This window comes from Zeus faber (assembly GCF_960531495.2).
Source record: "Zeus faber genome assembly, chromosome: 10".
NCBI classification, from domain to species: Eukaryota; Metazoa; Chordata; class Actinopteri; order Zeiformes; family Zeidae; genus Zeus; species Zeus faber.
Genome location: NC_137199.1, coordinates 25,288,807 through 25,308,458, shown reverse-complemented (window position 1 = coordinate 25,308,458; position 19,652 = coordinate 25,288,807). Strand labels below are relative to the sequence as shown.

The following is a 19,652-nucleotide window of genomic DNA, read 5'->3' as shown; positions in this document are numbered from 1 at the left end:
CTGCGTGTGTGTATGTGTGTGCATGTGCGTGTGTGTTGGGTAGGGGTGGGGGCTTGCTTGCTGTTGCTATGCAGTAATTGGCCAGGGATCTGATGACAACCCAGACCGGTCTCTTTCTATTCCTTCGGTGGAGGAATGACTGGCTGTGTCTCTGCTTTCACACTGCAGAGCTGTGATTCTCCTGGTCCTGCATCTCAATCCTCCTCCTCCTCCTCCTCCTCCTCCTCCTCATCTTCCTCACCTTCTTCCGGCTCCTGCATCATTTCACTTTACACGAGGCTTACGCAAATGATGTAGAAGGCGCAGACTGATTACCAGGATGAAATAACCTACGACATTATTAGACACAGATTCCATACATATAGAGTAATAATAATAATAATAATAATAATAATAATAATGATAATAATAATGCTTTAATTTTAGCGCCTTTCAATCAACCCAAGGGCACTTTACACACATCGTCATATAGTCACATAGTGAGGCAATCTGAGTCTTGTGGTTCAAATTTGAGAGTAATGATGGTAAATGCAATTATTTAATTTAGAGTCCCTCTAACAAAAACAGACAAAAAAGATTTGATGAGAATTAAGGATGATAAATTAATCTATTTTGTATTTTATTCTCATGTACATTTTTTGACATATGAATGCAACACATGTTGAGCGGAAATTGAAATGTTTAGATGCACACAGAGAAGCAATAGGAAACAGCCTCAGACCTATTTTCTATTCTTATTAATCCATTTTTACACTCTCAAAATTAATACTTGTCTGAACAAACAATGCAATTTAACTACAGCTCAACTGGATCAGGTTATGTACCATATATGCAAAATGACTTTGAGTCAGTGAGTTTAATGAGTTTGAATCCAGCCGGAGGGCATTTGCTGTGCGTCTATACCCACCATTTCCTTTCTCTCTCTACTGTTCCCCATAATAATAAAAAAAAGAGTTACATGTAGTCTGATAACCAGCCTGTGGAAAACTGCAGGTCAGAATAAGACACAGGTAGTTGAGATTTGTAAACCGCTCAGACACAGAGCTAGTTGGCTCGTTTGGGCTTGGACACATTTTATGACAGGGAGCGAGGAGTTGACCCTCCTCCCCCAAAGCCGTGGCACTTGATTCTTATCAGGAGGGCCGCTGTGAGTGGAGATAGTGAGAGAGAGAGCGAGAGAGAGAGAGGGAGGGAGAGAGTGGGGGAGAGAGAGTGGGGGAGAGAGCGAGACAGAGAGAGAGAGAGAGAGAGACAGAGAGAGAGAGAGAGAGAGAGAGAGAGAGAGAGAGAGAGTACAGTTAAACACTCCCGTACTACTAGACTCCCACACACATCTCGTCCAAAACCCACACACACACACTTCCTAACGAACATACAGTGCGTGGCCACAGCAGCACCTGCTTTCCCTCTCTGTGAATCCTCTCCTGGTGGACTGGCAGAGCCAAGATGCCTCCCGGCAGATGGTTTTTGGCTCTTTTCCTGGCAGCTCTGGCAGGTAAAAGTTTCTTTTTTTTATAACATCCTGAATGCGTAGTTATTGTCATATCTGTGTCTGAAGTGCCTTTTTCTCCATAGCTATTCATTAATATTTTGACATGCTTGAAATGCTGATTAATGGTCTTCAATGCTGGACAGAACCAAAATAAAAAAAATATAGCTGCAGGCAGCAATGCCCGGGGTCCAGGTTAGTCACAGCAATTGCACAAATGTGAAAACAAGCTAAAAATCAGAAATTATGACTCACGTCATATACTACTATGTACATGTACATGTACTACATGTACTACTACACAATGTAAACAGGACTTCTACCATTCACCACAAATTATATGTTCACTTACTCAGACTCTTGGGATTATTTCATAGCTTCAAGGGGGGTGTGTGGGGTGGTGGTGGTGGTGGAGGGGAGTGGAGGGGGGGGGGGGTGGGGGTTTACCAAGATATGAATGAAATGAATGAATTACAGTTTTCCGAGTTCAGGTGGAAACGCAGCATCACTTCCTATCAGCATGAATTACAGTTTTACGAGTTCCCATGGAACGTAGCATCACTTGCTGCTGTATCTCATCCCTACCCGATAGGATCTTGGATCGTTTTCTTAACTTTTGATTTTGTGGCTTAACCACGCCCCCTCGTCTCCCAGATAACCCCACCGCCTGACTAATTATTATTATTATTTATTATATATATTTTTTAACCTGTGCTGTCAGCATGCTGGGCATACAACACAGAGTACGTATATGCCATTACATCTAGGACAGAGTTAGTCTGCAAGTAGAGTTCAACTTCTCAACCTGCAACGCAACTCATTATAGATTCTTTAATCATCAAGAACTGCTGCAATAACTGTCCTGTGGACGACCTGTAGAATGACAAGAGCACAGTTTTTGTCTCTTTGGAGAACTATTTATCATGTTTGGGTCTATAAACAACTAATCACTACGCCCGGGGGGGATTCACCACGCGTGAGACAAATAAACATAGAACCAAGCAACATTTACACGGAAAACATAAACATCGGACGATAACATGTATTGAAAAACAGAGTTAATCAGGTTCAGGAAAACTGGAACTTCAACTGGTCATGTGGCCTCTTCCTGTCATAATTATGGCAGCAAATGAGGGAGGAAAGGAGAGGAATGCAACCAGGAGGGTGCTGGGGTGTGTTCGAAGCAGTGATGTGTGTGTGTGTGTGTGTGTGTGTGTGTGCGTGTGTGGGTGATGGGACCGCCTGTGTGTGTGTGTGTGTGTGTGTGTGTGTGTGTGTGTGTGTGTGTGTGTGTGTGTGTGTGTGTGTGTGTGTGTGTGTGTGAGGTGTCCACCGGTGAGTGTACAAGACTTATCCCAAATTGGTTCTGGTGTATATGGTTGCTATTATGTCGTGGCGCCTCCAAGCAGCGAAAAGGCCCCGAAGCCGCCCCCCCCCCCCCCGAGCACCCCGCCCCGCAGCCACAAAAGACCCCCAGCAATCCCCGCGCCCGGCCCCCGAGAAGCATAACCCAGTCCGAGAAAGCACGAGGAGACCCCGCACCCCTGGGGCGCAAACATACAACCCACCCCCACATGCAGGCACAAGATGCAGCCGCAGGCGCAAAAAGAACAGGCCCGGAGTCAGGCCCGGAGCCGACAGACCAATACTCTGTGCGAGCCGGTGGGACCCCCATGCCCAGCCATGGCCCGCGCAAGGACGAGGCCCGCACCGCCCGCAGCCGACAAGACGCCCCACTGGGCCGCGAGCCCCGAGCACCCATCCACGTAGCCACATGGTGAGCCCTGCCCCGAGCACACCCGGCCAGGGTCAGGCCCCGCCACTCCACCCACGGCCCGACTTAAGCCGGGGAGCCTTTCGGCCGCCAATTCTCAGAATTCTCAGTGTGCGTCAGTGTCCAATCTGGGCCGCAGGCTCTTGGATCCTCCACCACAACAGATAAGAAAACTTTCCCAGCTGTGCCGCACAGTCCACGCAACGATTTGCTCGCTGCAGATCCTGCGCACACCAGCCAATACACACTAATGGAGTTAAGAGTGCAGCACAGCACGCATCGCGTCCTATGTGAAAGCCCCTTCAGAGTCATACCCTGCCCATATATCCAAATTGGATGATGATGTCACAAAGTGCTCTGCTGCACTACTTCTGCTCCCTCTGCTACTTTCGCTCTTGTCGTGTGTTTTACTCGCTCCTCCTGGAGATATGGACTGTTGTGAATCAAACTTCGACCACAGCATGTCTGGATAGCCCCAAATACATGTCAGTGATTTTCACAGTATCTGAGCGCCAGGCACTTTCAGCATGGCTAGAAGAATGACTAGCAGAATAATGATAAAAATCTGAACAAAAACTAGGGTTCCCGCACTTCCTGCAGGACCCCTGGCAATATCTGGCCAAGGTTTGATCAGAATGTGTACAGCCTACTTTGCAATTCAATCATTTTGGATTTAATCTGTTTGTAGGATGCTTCCCCCAAACGAATGTGAGTGCATATTGTCTGGTAAATAACATTCCACCATAATAAACTACCACCTGCTCCTCTCCTCTGTGCCTGTTGGTTTATTCATGCAGATTTGTTTGCATGAAAATGTTGCCATCAAGGAGTTTTAAAGGACGATTTCCATAGCTGTGCTGATCTAGTTTCCATTCCAAGTGGGATTCCCATGAAGACACAATAATTGAATTGTGGTATATTGGTTTATGATGTACCGCTAGAGATTAAATTACATTGAATGTGATTCATTTATTACGTAAAACCTCTATAAATCTGCATTTTCTACAGCTGTTCATTTTGGTCTCTGATATTTGTCCTTCACTTTGATTGGCCACTGGTGTTCAACCAAAGTGGTCCCAAACAGAGGTTGCGTTTAATCATTGATTTTTTTTTTTTTTTTTTTTAAGAAGGAACACCAAATCTGGCTCCAGAATTCACAATGTAAAACAAGAAGAGATAAGCTTCTGAGCGTGAGCAGTGTTCTGGATTTGATGTGAAAAAGTGCTTACACAGCCAATCCATTGTGTCACTTGTCAAGGTCTTTTCCCAACGCTTCTTTTCCATTTCAGGAAACAGTATGGCCGCTTTTATGGAGGAGGGTGCCGAGAGGAACTGCTCTGTATTCCCACCAGTAAGAGTGGAAACCCTGCCATGTACAAAACACACAACACACACCAAAGTGTGTTCTTCCAAATATATGTGTGCGTTCATGTGTGTTTGTGTGCGTGCGTGTGTGCGTGTGTGTGTGCGAATGTGTGTGTGTGTGTGTGTGTGCATGTGTGTGTGTGTACCTTCACAGTCCCTTCCCACCACGGCAGTCAACACAACTCTGAGGCTGCAGGCCCTGAGAGAAGTCATGCAGCAAAACGGAATCTCAGCCTACATCATCCCTGGCACTGACACTCACCTGGTATAGTGCGCGCGCGCACTGTGTGTGTGTGTGTGTGTGTGTTTGTGTGTTTGTGTGTGTGTGTGTGTCTGTGAGTGAGAGCGAGAGCGAGAGAGAGAGAGAGAGACAGAGAGAGAGAGAGAGAAAGAGTGCATCTCTGACGACCGAGGAATAATTCCAAATGTTAGTAGATATGAGCAGTGCTTGAAGTGGAAAAAAAGATGTGCCGGCACGCCCCTTATTCACATGTTGGCGGGGGCTATTTAAGTTGCAATTTAAGTTGGAATTTCAGAGCTGATCGCTCCCCATTTTACCAAGATAACAAACCTGAGATCACGGCAACATGGTGGCACGCACCGTTGACACGTATAGCGTCGTTATGAACTATTCTGTAGATTTTACGTTATGTTACCAAATTACAATTTTCCAAGCTCCCGCGGAACGCAGCATCACTTCCTGCCGCCTCTCCACCCGATACAAACTTGGAGAGCTTTCTAATCCGTCCGAACCAGGGAGCGCGGGCAGCAGCCTTTACCAACGATGGAACAGAACTGGTGGAACAGATAATGAGCGAAACCAGCTGTTTTCCACGAAAAAGGAAAAATAAATAGGGCAGAACAGAGCACCGGCCGCTTGTGAGGGGTGCCGAGGCGCAAGAAAAACGTCACGTTGGTACTTCATGAGTTTGCTCACATTGGCTGGAGATGCGCAGTTCCAAAAATGTTATGAAACATCAGCACGTGTTGCGCAAATGGATTACTCTCGGAGAAGCAATAAAGACAAGAGTTAGCGGGACAAGCAATAAATCCTGCTTTGTGAGACCTCGCAAAAATCGGCCACAGGACTTTGTCGCTGTTATCAATGAGAGTCTGTAGCTTTCTCTAGCCTTAGAGGTGGCACCCGTCAATGGCGAAAAACCTTCCAGAGTCCCCGAAAACGTGACGATGGGCTTTTTTTTTTTTTTTTTCCTACTTGTTTAGGTTGTCCAGCGGAGCGTAAAGCCGCACTTCCATCGTGTCCGGGCTTTGATACTCCAACAAACCTCGATACCGGCTCAGATGCTGCAAATACCCCTCGGTGGCCGATTCACGTTAACTGCTTGGTAAACAACCTCTAAAAGCGTACAGAGGTTTCAACTGTATATCAGGCACCTCAAAAAGATCTGGTGATGAATACACGTTTGACAAATTAAAATCACAATGCGGCGCTGAAACCATTCAACTTGCATAGAAATAAACTATTAAATATAAACTATATAAACTGATGAACTTCAACTTCAGTATGAACTGTAAAACATTTGCAAATATTTGATCGCCAACGCTACGTAACAGGTTTATAAAGTAATAAATGCTGAATAGATTGTGCCTGCTTGGCCTTGTATTCAGCGCCAATACCTTACCGCTTCCCTTGAGATTAATCAATAATTTGCTAACATGTATTTATGTCTAATAAATGATTAACACGCAAATCTCCTCAGGATGCCTCACGTCCTGTATAAAGTAAACACACATTATGCACATTAACCAATGATTTATTCCTGCATGAATGTATGAATGGTTTGTAAATGGCTTATTAATGAACATTATTATAAGAGTTTGAACCAGTTCTTATGCTCACGCAGAGCGAGTACATCGCACCTCGGGACGCTCGGATGGCTTTCATGACGGGATTTACTGGCTCCGCAGGTATTCGGTAACTCCCCTTCTCTCCCCTTTTCCCTCCTCTCCTACCCCCACCCCCTCCTTCCACCTTTGTCCTCCCTCACATTTGACTCTGCTCTCCTCCTCCCACCTCCTCTTCGAGCGGCCCGTCAGCTCCTCATTGTGCCGCTTCCTAGTTTTCACGCGTCAGCATCTGCCGATGAAAGACTGGAGACTCCAACGATGATGAGGTTCGGAGCAGATTGGCTCAGAGTCTGATCATCGCGGGAGTTAATTCTTGGCACTGGCAACAATAGACGATCCAAAATACCCTTGCATTCAGCAACGGCTCACACAAAAGAAGTTACGGATAACTGCCCAGGGCCTATTTCTTTTTCCCCTCCACTTTGAGAATCTGCAGCTCGGCATCTTCTGCCGACTCAGCAAAAAGATTATGCAGGTGCTGCATCTACAATGAGGTCGTTAGAGAAAGGGACATTTTTGCACTTTCACACACTGATAGCGCATTGGCATTGTCATTTCTCCAGGGTTTGCCACTGAAATCCTAAAAGTGCACTTATAGATTCTAGTTTAAGTACAGCCGTGTGATCCCCCCCAGCGTAAAATGTGCAATAGCGGAACATACGGTGGAAGTACAAGATGACAAGCGTCAATGTCAGCACTGGCTCGCTGTGCTTCCTCAATCATTTTCCGACCTGTCTGCGTTTGCACACGGCACATGTGAGATAATTACACGAGACAGGAGATCGAGGCCAATCACGTGGTGCGACAAGTCAACTGTGACGTGCACCGCCATCTGTAATTCTCCGTCGACACCGTGACAGAGCTTGATTAAGAACAGCGGGATACAGATGTTTTTTACTCCTTCCGCAGGCACCGCCGTGGTTACCCCGACCAAGGCCGGGCTGTGGACAGACAGTCGCTACTGGGTCCAGGCCGAGAGACAGATGGACTGCAACTGGATGCTGGAGAGAGACAGTGGGGTTTTCAAAGAAACATTTTAAGAAAGCATGTTTGATGCTTTGTGTGCAAACATTTAAATCATTTTTCAAATAATAATAATAACAACAATTATTATTATTATTATTATTATTATTATTATTATTATTATTATTATTATTATTATTATTATCATCGTTGTTATTATTATTATTATTATTATTATTATTATTATTAATAATAATTGTTATATAATAATAATAATAATAATAATAATAATAATTTATATTATAATTTTTTATTATTATAATTATTAAATAATAGAAGGCAATCAAATAGCAATACAAAGAATCAAGTAAACAAAATGTATTTAATTAAAAAATAAATCAATATTACAGTCAATTTCCATTTTGGGTCGCCAATTCAAGCCTTGAAGGATCATGATTGTATTTTAGAGAAATATTTTCAATCATTATTTCTCTTGAATTATTGGTTTTGATTTGTTGGTTTTGAACAACTCTAACCAATTTCCAAATGCTCATTTCCATCAGTATAACTGAATGCACTGCAGTGTACTTTGTGTACTTACTCATAACATCTAACGCTGTAAACTTAACATTTTAATATATTATGTGCCATTTCACAGTATCAATCGGCAGTGTGGTAAACTGGCTCCTCACAGAAGTTCCTGAGGGAGGCAAGATTGGCTTCGATCCCTTCCTCTTCTCCCTCAGTAAGAGCTTAACCTATAAGCAGAATGCTCAGCGAGCAGATAGAAACGTATTGATTTATTCTCAGGCTGTTTACTCGAGGCGGCTTCTGTCCATCAGGTAATCGTTGACAATTTCCTCCATTTAGAAACTCAGGAGAGCTACAGCATCCACCTGGCACCGGGCAATCGCAACCTCACATCTGTCCCCGAAAACCTGGTGGACACTGTGTGGGGGGACCGACCCCCCATCCCGCCCGACAACCTCACCCGCCTGCCGGACCACGTCCTAGGTCTGTGGTTTGTGTGTGTGTGTGTGTGTGTGTGTGTGTGTGTGAGAGAGAGAGAGAGAGAGAGCCTATATAGATATAACACAGATGTTCCTGTGCAATCCCCCTCTTTTTTAAAACTCTAATAAACCAGAGGGACAGGCACCAATCACAGACACAGCCATAAAATGGCCGTTCATATTGTTTTATTGCTGGTTGTGTAATCAACGGTGACAGAAAATGGATAGCGATGAGGAATACGTCAAGAGGAATACAGTAAGATCTTGTTTCTGTGTGTGTGTGTGCACGTACGTGTGTGCGTGCGTGTTTGTTTGTGTGTGTGTGTGTGCGCGTGTGTTTGTGTGTGTGTGTCTGTGTGTGTGTGTGTGTGTGTGTGTGTGTGTGTGTGTGTGTGTGTGTGTGTGTGTGTGTGTGTCCCTACAGGAAGGTCCTGGCAAATAAAGGTGGAGGACATACGGGATGAGATGAGAATAAACCCGTACAGGCCGACCGCTCTCCTGCTGTCAGCGCTGGATGAGACCGCCTGTAAGAAACAGTTTGATGGAGGCTGTCAAGTCGTAAACTCTCCCCCCAAAAACCGACAGTGACTGTCTGTCTCCAATCCAGCAAATGAGTCCATTTTTTTAAGACCTGACTCACCGCCTCTCCTGTACTGAGTCATAACATCATATATTAGTTGGCTTTTATTAAAACCAGATAATGAATAATTTGAGCGGTAATCAGAATAGACAATTTTCCATGAAGTGACATTGTGCACGTCCCTTTTCGTCGGCGCCACCGTGACGGGAGTCTTGGACGTGCTCGGACGTGATCGGTTTCCCAAACGAATCATGTATCGATGTGCTTTCAGGGCTGTTCAACCTGCGCGGTAACGACATCCCGTACAACCCCTTCTTCTACTCCTACGCTCTTCTGACCATGGAGCAGATCTGGCAAGTCGCCGCCCGGCCCACACGTGAACACTCTGCTCCACTTGACACTTCATCGCTTTGTTCAAGTCAAGTCTGACTCAAGACCGTACGGTGGATATTTCGTGGACGTCATATTCCCTCCCTCCCTCCCTCCCTCTCTCCCTCCCTCCCCTGCTCAGGCTCTTCGTCCACACGGAACGGGTGACGGACGACTTGAAGGTTTACCTCAACGCCTCCTGCAACGACACGCTGTGCGTCCAGCTCAGGCCCTACGACGACATCCGGGCGCACCTCGGCGCCTACGTGGCCAAGCCCGGCGTCAAAGTCTGGGTGGGCACAGAGTACACCAACTACGCCCTGTATGAGATCATCACGGCCTCGGAGGTAGGCGTCCAAAAGTAAAACGCTCTCAAAAATTTTTTTTTTGTTTTTTTTCTATTCTTTTTGTTATGAGAGCTTTCCCGTTTACTTTGCCTGCAAAGCATCAACACACTCTGCTGAAGAATATCACTCGGAGTCAATGAACAGCCATCACATGCTGATATTATATCCAAATCTTCAGCAACAATGTTCTGAGTCACTATGTGAGGCAAAAATTGCCTCAATGCTTCAATTGGGGCTTGAGTCTGTTCCAAACCAATGGCCAGACTTGGTTTTTCAATCGAATTTAATATAATTCAATTGCTATCATGTGAGTCATATTGTACATGGTCTCATTTTGTTACAAACATCATTATACAAGTTGGTTTTTTTTCAACTCCCAACTGCTCTCTCTCTCTGTCTCATCCTGCAGGATAAGCTCCTGACCAGCGCTTATTCTCCCGTTTTGACGGCGAAAGCAGTGAAAGACAAGACCGAGCAACGCATCCTGAGAGACGCTCATGTACGTCTCACACACACACACACACACACACACACACACACACACACACACACACACACACACACACACACACACACATACAGACTTTAAACGCACAGGTGCATTCATGAGCAAACAGGTACATCGACAGATGTATAGTATTTTGGGTTTTTTTCGTACACATACTGTACAAACCCGGGGAGTCACAGAGATACGCAACTGAACCAGCGACAAAATGCATTTGCCTTTTATGAAACCATAAACTGTACCAGACAGACGCCAGAAGCCTCCATATCTCTGCCGTCCAGCGTGTTATCAGCTCATTTACTGACCCTCACACTTCCGCTGTCTTAACAGTTTTATGAGTGGAGGCACATTGTGATCTGTGACGTCTTCTACAGCTGGATACCCGCAATACAAGTGTTTTTTTTTTGTTTGTTTTTTTAATAATGTGAGTGTTCTATTGTTGGGGTTTTTCATGATGTCTCTGGACGTCTCTCTCTCTCTCCCTTTGTCCCCAGGTAAGGGACGCGGTAGCTGTCATCCAGCTCCTGATGTGGCTGGAGACGGCTGTCCCCGAGGGGAAGGAGACGGAACTCACTGCGGCTCACTACGTCAACCAGTGTCGCAGGTAAAAGGACACACACACACACACACACACACACACACACACACACACACATACACGCACACACACAAATCCTTACATTGCATATTGTTTTCATGTCTGAAAAATGTAAAAAAAAGTGGATTTGTGGATTTGAGGTTGATCTAGTTATTGGATAATATGAAAAGTCCCAAAAAACGTTTTGATTCTTATAGCAAAATCATATTGTCCTGACTACTAAAAGCTCTTATATTTAGTCTAACCAGTGAACAAAAAGACACATTTTAGAACAAATCCAGTCGTTTCTTTCCCCATATTTCAGTATTTCTGGAAATGTATTAAAAATAGAGCAATTTATAGCAGTTGCATCATCCATCCATCCATTTTCCTCCACTTATCCGTGGCCGGGTCGTGGTGGCAGCAGGCTGAGCAAGGAGCTCCAGGCCCCGGCAATATTTTCCAGTTCATCCTGGGGGACCCCGAGGCCTTCCCAGGCCAGCTGGAATATATAATCCCTCCAGCGTGTCCTGGGTCTACCCCGTGGTCTCCTACCAGTTGGACGTGCCTGGAAAACCTCCAAGGGAAGGCGTCCAAGAGGCATCCTGATCAGATGCCCGAACCACCTCAACTGGCTCCTTTTGACGCGAAGGAGCAGCGGCTCTGTCGGAGCTCCTCACCCTATCTCTAAGGCTGAGCCCAGCCACCCTACGGAGGAAACTAATTTCGGCCGCTTGTATTCGTGATCTCGTTCTTTCGGTCACTACCCAAAGCTCATGACCATAGGTGAGGGTTGGGACGTCGAGGGACTGGTAAATTGAGAGCTTTGCCTTCTGGCTCAGCTCCCTCTTCACCCCAACAGTCCGGTTCAACGCCCGCATCACTGCTGACGCCGCACCGATCCTGTCCATCTCACGTTCCATTTTCCCCTCACTCGTGAACAAGATCCAGAGATACTTGAATTCTTCACTTGGGGCCGCAACTCGCTCCCAACCCGGAGGGAGCAATCCACCGTTGTCCGGATGACTTGGAGGTGCTGACTCCCATCCTGACCGCTTCACACTCGGCTGCAAACCACCCCAGGGTCGTGCTGGAGGTCACAGTCTGATGAAGCCAACAAAACCACATCATCTGCAAAAAGCAGAGATGCAATTCTGAGGTTCCCAAACGGGACACTCTCCTCACCTCAGCTGCGCCTTGAGATCCTGTCCATGAATATCACAAACAGAATCGGGGACAAGGGGCGACATTGGCGGAGTCCAACACCCCTGAGAACGTGTATGACTTTGTGCCGAGAATGCGGACACAGCTTTCACTTTGGTTGTACAAGGCCCGGATGGCTCGTACCAACGGCCCCAGTAGCCCATACTCCCTCAGTACCCCCCACAGGATCCCCCAAAGGACACGGTTGAAAGATTTCTCCAGGTCCACAAAACACATGTAGACTGGATGGGCAAACTCCCACAACCCCCCCCCCCCAGCAACCCTGCAAGGGTAAAGAGCTGGTCCACTGTTTCACGTCCAGGATGGAATCCGCATTGCCCCTCCTGAATCTGAGGTTCGACAATCGGCCGGAGCCTCCTTTCCAGCACCCTGAAGTAAACTTTCCCAGGGAGGCTGAGCAATGTGATACCCCTATAATTGGAGCACACCCTCCGGTCCCCCTTTTTAAAAATGGGAACCACCACCCCGGTCTGCCACTCCACAGGTACTGTACCCGACCTCCACGCGACACTGAAGAGGTGTGTCAGCCAAGACAGCTCAACAATGTCCAGAGCCTTCAGCATCCCAAGGCAAATCTCATCCACCCCTGGCGCCTTGCCACCGAGGAACTTTTTGACTGCCTCAGCGACCTCTGCCAGGCATATGGACCAGACTTCCCCCGAGTGGTCAGACTCTGCCTCTTCCCCGTGATTGATCGAGTTCAGGAGTTCCTCAAAGTGCTCTTTCCACTGCTCGACAATATCCCCAGTCCGGGTCAGCAGTTCTCCTCCCCGACTGAACATGGCCTGAGCCAAGCCTTGCTTTCCCTTTCTAAGTCGCCGAACAGTTGGCCAGAACTTCCCTGAGGCCAACCGAAAGTCCTTCTCCATAGCCTCCCCGAACTCCTCCCACACCCAGGTTTTTGCTTCAGTGAGCGCCGAAGCCACAGCCCTTCTAGCCTGCCGGGACCTGTCTTCTGCCTCGGGAGACCCCTGGGCCAGCCAAGCCCAAAAGGCCTCCTTCTTCAGCTTGACGGCTTCCTTCACCGCTGGTGTCCACCAACAGGTTCTTGGGTTACCGCCACGACAGGCACCGACTACCTTCCGACCACAGCTCCTAGCAGCCGCATCTGCAATGGATGTTTTGAACATGACCCACTCGGATTCCATGTCCCCAACCCCCCCCCGGGATGCGCGAAAAATTCTTCCAGAGGTGAGAGTTGAAGACCATGCGGACAGGGGCATCCACCAGGAGTTCCCAGTTCACCGTCACTACACGTTTGGGTTTACCAGGTCTGTCTGGTATCCTCCCCCGCCATCTGATCCAACTCACCACCAGGTGGTGATCAGTTGACAGCTCTGCTCCTCTCTTCACCCGAGTGTCTAAGACATACGACCGCAGATCTGATGACACAACCACAAAGTCGATTATCAATCTTTGAACTAAGGTGGTCTGGTACCACGTACACTTATGAGCCACCCTATGCTCGAACATGGTGTTCGTTATGGCCAATCCATGACTAGCACAGAAGTCCAATAACAAAGCATCACTCGGATTCAGATCAGACGGGCCGTTCCTCCCAATCACCCCCTTCCAGTTTTCTCCATCGTTGCCCAAGTGAGCGTTGAAGTTTCCCAGTAGAACTATAGAGTCCCTAGGCAGAGCCCCTTCCAGGAGGCCACCCAGAGACTCCAAGAAGGCCGAATACTCTGAACTGGTGTTCGGTGCATAAGCACACACAAGGGTCAGAGCTTTCCCCTCAGCAACTTGTAGTCACATAGAGGCGACCCTCTCGTTCACTGGGGAGAACTCCAACACAGCGGCACTCAGCCGGGGGCTCGTGAGTATCCCCACACTCACCTGGCGCCTCTCACCCTCGGAAACTCCGGAATAGGAGAGAGTCCAGCCCCTCTCCAGGAGTTTGGTTCCAGAGCCAGTGCTGTGCGTAGAGGTGAGCCCAACTATATCTAGTTGGTACCACTCCACCTCCCCCACCAGCTCCGGCTCCTTCCCCGTCAGAGAGGTGACATTCCACGTCCCTAGAACTAGTCTACGATGCAGAGGATCAGCAGGCTCAGGGCCCCACCTTTGCCTGCCGTCCGGCTGACACTACGCCCGACCCCAATGCCTATCCCTGCAGGTGGTGGGTCCACAGGGTGGCGGCTCCATGGTATTTTTTCGGGCTGTGCCCGGCCAAGCCCCATCGGTCAAGGCCCAGCCACCAGACGCTCGTCGGCGAGCTCCCCTCCCAGGTCTGGCTCCAGGAGGGGGCCCCGGTTTCCCCGGGCGAGGTACCATGTTGCCTTGATTGTCGTTGCATTACGGTCCTTTGAATCGCTTTTTGTCTGGTCCCTCCCCTGGGTCCACTCTGCCTTGGGAGACCCTACCAGGGGCTAATGCCCCCGACCACACAGCTCCCAGGGTCACAGGGACACACAAACCCCTCCACTGCGGTAAGGTGGCGAATCCTCAGGGGGCAGTTGCATCATATTTAATGTATTTTATTTACTTCTAGTAGCTAATCCATGTTTTTCTTTAGCAAACAGAAAGACAGTCGCGGCCCGAGCTTTGAGACTATTTCTGCAAGTGGACCTAACGCTGCTCTCGCACATTACAGGTAATAGTGTAAATCAATAAAAAAAAAAAAAAATGTTTTTATCTTTTTTGTGACGCAGGCACACTGCTGTTCCTTTATCTCAATCTCAATATTTTTCTCAATCTCTCTTGTGCCTCAGCCCGACCATCAAAACCAGCAGGAAGCTGACGGTTGATGAAATGTACCTCGTTGACTCTGGAGGCCAATATCTGTGCGTAAATAATTTCAGTTTCGTATCAGGTCATAACGACGGGGTCGGGAGGGGTCACCACTGCAGTGTAAATCTCTAAGGGATTACTCCTCCCTTTTTGAACTGAGCAGCCAAAATGTTTTCTTTCAAAAATATTTCAATTTAAGATCGACAACATGCAAGGATCGAGCTTCCTGCACACGATGCAAATCTTTTGTGAGAGTGGGACCACATGTGGCAGGAAATACAGTGGTGGAAAAACAGAAGCAGGGGTTTCGTTTGCTGCAATACAGGCACCTGAAACGCAGGAAAACCTGTTCTTATCCTGAATTAAAAATGGGCACGCGGGCCTCACATCAATACTACACGACACTCCGAAACATGAAGAGTTTGCTGTATCTCCATCCCATTCAATGCTTCCAACCTGCTTGTCAACTGCATTTAATTGGGGGTATTTAAGTATTTAAGTCAATTTAGATCATGAATGTAATCCGAAGAGAGACTAACAACTACAAATTCACCATTTGAGCCTGTAATTCAAAAATACTTACACTTGAGTTAATTGGTTTTCAAGTAAAGTAACAGTAACAGTTACTTCTTTTTTTTTTATTCCTAGCGATGGTACGACTGATATCACGCGGACTGTACATTGGGGAACGCCGACTGCAATGCAAAGGGTATGATCTGGATCGTCATTTTATATTTGTTATAATTTTATTTTTATTTTTTTCAGCATGAGTAGTGTGGGCAAAGGCAACATTTAGATTGTTCTTTGTGCTATGGCATAATTCAGATATTTGAGCTTTCTTAAATATGTACCAAAAATCCTGAAGATTCACTGTCATATCAATTTCTCTAAAGTTAAGCTCATGTGTCTGGCTCTGCAGGAGGCCTTCACTCGAGTGCTCATGGGAAACATTGAAATATCTCGAACCATTTTCCCCTCCGGCACAAGAGGTTGGTATGTAAATTGATATAATAATAATAAATATAGCTGCAGGTGGCAAAACTCGGGATCCAGTATCAGCACCGATTACAATTATTTGAGTTTCCAATGAACACAGTATTTACTCACATAAGGATGCGGTGAAACAAGTTTTCTGAGTCCTGGTGACACGCACAGTTACTAATACAAGGATACACTTGTTGTGAGTTATGACTTTATCCAAAAAATGAGATGGTGGCTGTCTACAACCTGTATTTCACAGAGTCCTTCCTCAGAGTGTCTCTGTGGAAGGAAATCGCTCCGTGTGGAAGTTCCCAACAACACGGTTCTATCCAAACAGTTCAAACACTGCATATCCCTGAGAGACGTTTCATCAACTTTTTAAACTTTTAGGAATAAAATAAATAAATGTGCTGCAAGCAAACTCCATGTGTGAGGAAGCAAAAGCGGAATATGTTTTGGACTGTTTGGGCTCCTTCAGTTTGTGTGATAGAACTGGCTCCAGTGCCGCGAAATAAGAAAGTACACGGCACTGGGTTGGATGCCAACAGACAGTTTTTATATTTACAAAAAAGCAAAAGAAGAAATATCAAATGAAATGCCCTGCCTGCCTCAAGCAGGTAAGACAATACACACACACACTTACTCCACAAACTCACCCCACTCCACCACCTGACTGGAAGTTTTAGAACCTTGGCCTGTGGGAGATACAAGGTTCGGCTACTTCCAGCCCGCAGGGCTGAAGCCCTAATAATAGTAACAATAATAATAATAATAATAATAATAATAATAATAATCAGAATCCGAATCAGAATCGGAATCGTTTTTATTTCCAAGTAAGTTTACACAAACAAGGAATTTGTCTTGGTGTTCGGTGCACACATTAAACATAAATGTAAAACAATAAGTAAAATATTAGTGAAATATAATAACAATAATAATAATAATAATAATAATAATTAATAATAATAATTAATAATAATAAATACATTGAGCATAAACATATTTAATAATAATATAATTCATGATAATAATAAACAAGAAATAATTCACAATACAGATTACAAAATACATTGTGATGATGATGAAGTAAATATAAAAAACAAATCAAGCAAATACCATTTTAGAAATGGGTGTGCGAGCCAGCAAACTACATTTCAACGTTGTGCCACTGGGGGGCTTTATTTCACCGTTTGCTATGACCAGAGGAAAATAAGAGAAGACCATTGGGGTAGAATACAGAGTTCTTTCATGAAACCAGTCGGGGTGAGGGAAGACAGTTTAGTGACAAGGACATTTAAAGGAACCCACTACTCATCGCTAATCAGCCAAGGGCGGTTTCCCTGTTAACCAGGTAATCCGGACCAATAATAAGCTTACAAAACCTGAAAACATAAAAACATAAGCAGCACATCAAGTTCATTGTGGATAAAACACAACGATTTAAACCATTTGAAAAAATTAACTCTGGAAAGAAAGCCTAGAAAGCTAGAAAGCCTCCAGTAAACCATTAAATCACAATAGGTTACATGAAACCAACCAACCATTCATTCCAGGTGGTTTAAATGTGTGATTTATTGATTCTATGCACATATTCCACTTTTACATGTGTGTTTCTGTATTTATTTCCCCACGCCGTTTGATCTGCTCCAATTGGCTATTATTTATAAGTCACCCTGTGTTTTTTAAAGTCGTCTGTATGTTTAATTGTCTGTGATGGACCTTGGTGCAAAACGCTGCCGACCCTTTTCCTTTCCGTGCAACGCCTTGTTTGAGATGCAGACTGTGACACTCATTCATTCTGAACAGGAGTGAACATGGAGATGCTCGGCCGCCGGGCGTTGTGGGAAGTGGGTCTGAACTACGGCCACGGCACCGGTCACGGTGTCGGAAACTACTTCGGAGTTCACGAGTGTGAGACCCTTGGGTTTTTTGTTTTTTTTTGTTTGTTTGTTTTTTTAATTCTGGAATCTTGTAATCCCACGTGGACTACAGATGTGGGTATAATCCCAGGGTAAAAGGGAGTAAATGAAATGTGAAGAGTTGCAATTCCATATGATAATTTTCTATGTGTTTTTTTTTTTGTTTTGTTTTTTTTCCAGGGCCTGTTGGCTTTCAGAGCAACAACATCGCTTTCAGAGAAGGCATGTTCACTTCCATAGGTGAGACTCCACCAAGCCGTCTCACATTTCTAAAGATAATGCCTCAACAACACCTCCGTTAGTCTGTTTGGCGAAAAGGGAAGCTGGTTTCTGCTGAAGGGTGTGAGCGTGGGCGACATTACAAAGTGCGAAGTTAATAACAACTTGATGAAATCCTTTTCTCAGAACCAGGATATTACAAGGAGAACGACTTCGGGATCCGGATTGAAGATGTTGCTGTGATTGTCCCTTTCCATACTAAGGTAGAAGTCTTAAAGCCTTTTGGGTGGTCTGATGCGCGATGTGTCAAACCTGAATGATCATCCACGTTGTTTACTCCCCTGCTTAGTATGGCAACAACTATTTGACCTTTGACACCGTGTCGCTGGTGCCGTACGACAGAAAGCTGATCGACATCTCCCTCCTTAGTTCTGAACAGGTGAGACATACAGTATGTGCTGACATTTAAAGCAGAATTTCGAGGAAATTCAAAGGTCCCGGGCGTGTGTGTGTGTGTGTGTGTGTGTGTGTGCGTGTGTGTGTGTGTGTGTGTTTGTGCGTGCGTGTTTGAGAGAGAGAGCTCAAGCGAACGAGAGCGAAGCTCGTCAATACACTTTTTATATTTGATATATTTATATTATTATTTATTGTATTTTTATTTGAAGTTATTATTACTTTATTCCTTTATTATCATTTTCATTATCATTATTATTGTTTTTTTTTCCATTTCCCCTTTTTAGATGGAAGTTGTTACATTATGTACTATCTCTGCAGCTCACAGCTGAAAATATTATTAGAGGAAGCAAAGCCAAGTGTGACACAAATACACGTGTGTGTGTGTGTGCGTGTGTGTGTGTGTGCGTGTGTGTGCGTGTGTGTGCGTGTGTGTGCGTGTGTGGGTGTGTGTAAGGGGGGGGGGCGGTGTGGCTGGCTGTGCACGTGGATGAGTCTGTAATTTCAAAATTCACAATTCAAGAGGTTTAATTTATATACTACTCTAATATTTCAACTCAGGCCTTGTTAACATTTTGGTTTTGCCGTTTCTAACTGTTGATAACACCACCTCGCTGAACGCCTTTAGCGTTTAAGCCTTAAAAACAAAAAGGAAAAAAAACAAAAAAAACATGGACTCTGATCGAAACGTCGACCTCTCCCCAGTGTTCCTCACACGTTCCCCTCTCCCTCCGCTGCAGCTGCTGTGGCTCAACACCTACTATGAGAAAATCCGTGCGCTGTTGGTGCCAGAGCTGGAGAGACAGGATCTGGAGAAAGAGAAGGAGTGGGTGGTCAGAAACACAGAGTCCCTCCAGAAGGCCGGATCCCCCGCCGCCATCTCGTCCTTCTCTCTGATCGTCACCGCCCTGGCGGTCGCTCTTCTCCAGAACATCGTCTGAGGAGCTGCTTGGTTTTCACACTCACTCCATTTTCACTCTCATGTCGTCAACCCCCCCCCCAATAAAAAATAGTGTGTTTATTGTAGATGTATTTATTAATTTTATTTTATTGTATTTTCCGACACAAAAAAATCCTGCGGCGTGGTGCTCGTGCTCGGAGCAGGGCAACAAAAAGTCGTAACAAACAAACCAGCGTCAGTGAAGAAGCAACTCAAATTAGTTCAGAAACAGATTTGGGTGGACTGATAAGGTGAAATCAGTGAAAGTTATGGAGTAAATACAACGAAAGCCATAAGCCGTGCTCCAAGGCCGTTGGCTCACAGAACCTGGAACT

At 45.8% G+C, this 19,652-nt stretch overlaps 1 protein-coding gene across 1 annotated transcript; it reads left to right on the top strand.

Annotated features, from left to right (window-relative positions):
* Positions 1–4,570: 4,570 nt before the first annotated feature.
* Positions 4,571–19,403, top strand: xpnpep2 (X-prolyl aminopeptidase (aminopeptidase P) 2, membrane-bound). The gene is made up of 20 exons (XM_080008570.1): positions 4,571–4,614; positions 4,783–4,893; positions 6,494–6,557; positions 7,407–7,511; positions 8,119–8,205; positions 8,331–8,474; positions 8,895–8,996; positions 9,322–9,403; positions 9,562–9,766; positions 10,176–10,265; positions 10,766–10,875; positions 14,591–14,668; positions 14,787–14,858; positions 15,454–15,514; positions 15,725–15,794; positions 17,593–17,697; positions 17,886–17,945; positions 18,111–18,187; positions 18,274–18,363; positions 19,118–19,403. The coding sequence occupies exons 1-20, from the start codon at positions 4,573–4,575 to the stop codon at positions 19,316–19,318; spliced, it is 1,956 nt and encodes a 651-aa protein (XP_079864696.1). The 5' UTR covers positions 4,571–4,572; the 3' UTR covers positions 19,319–19,403.
* The last annotated feature ends 249 nt before the right edge of the window (positions 19,404–19,652 follow it).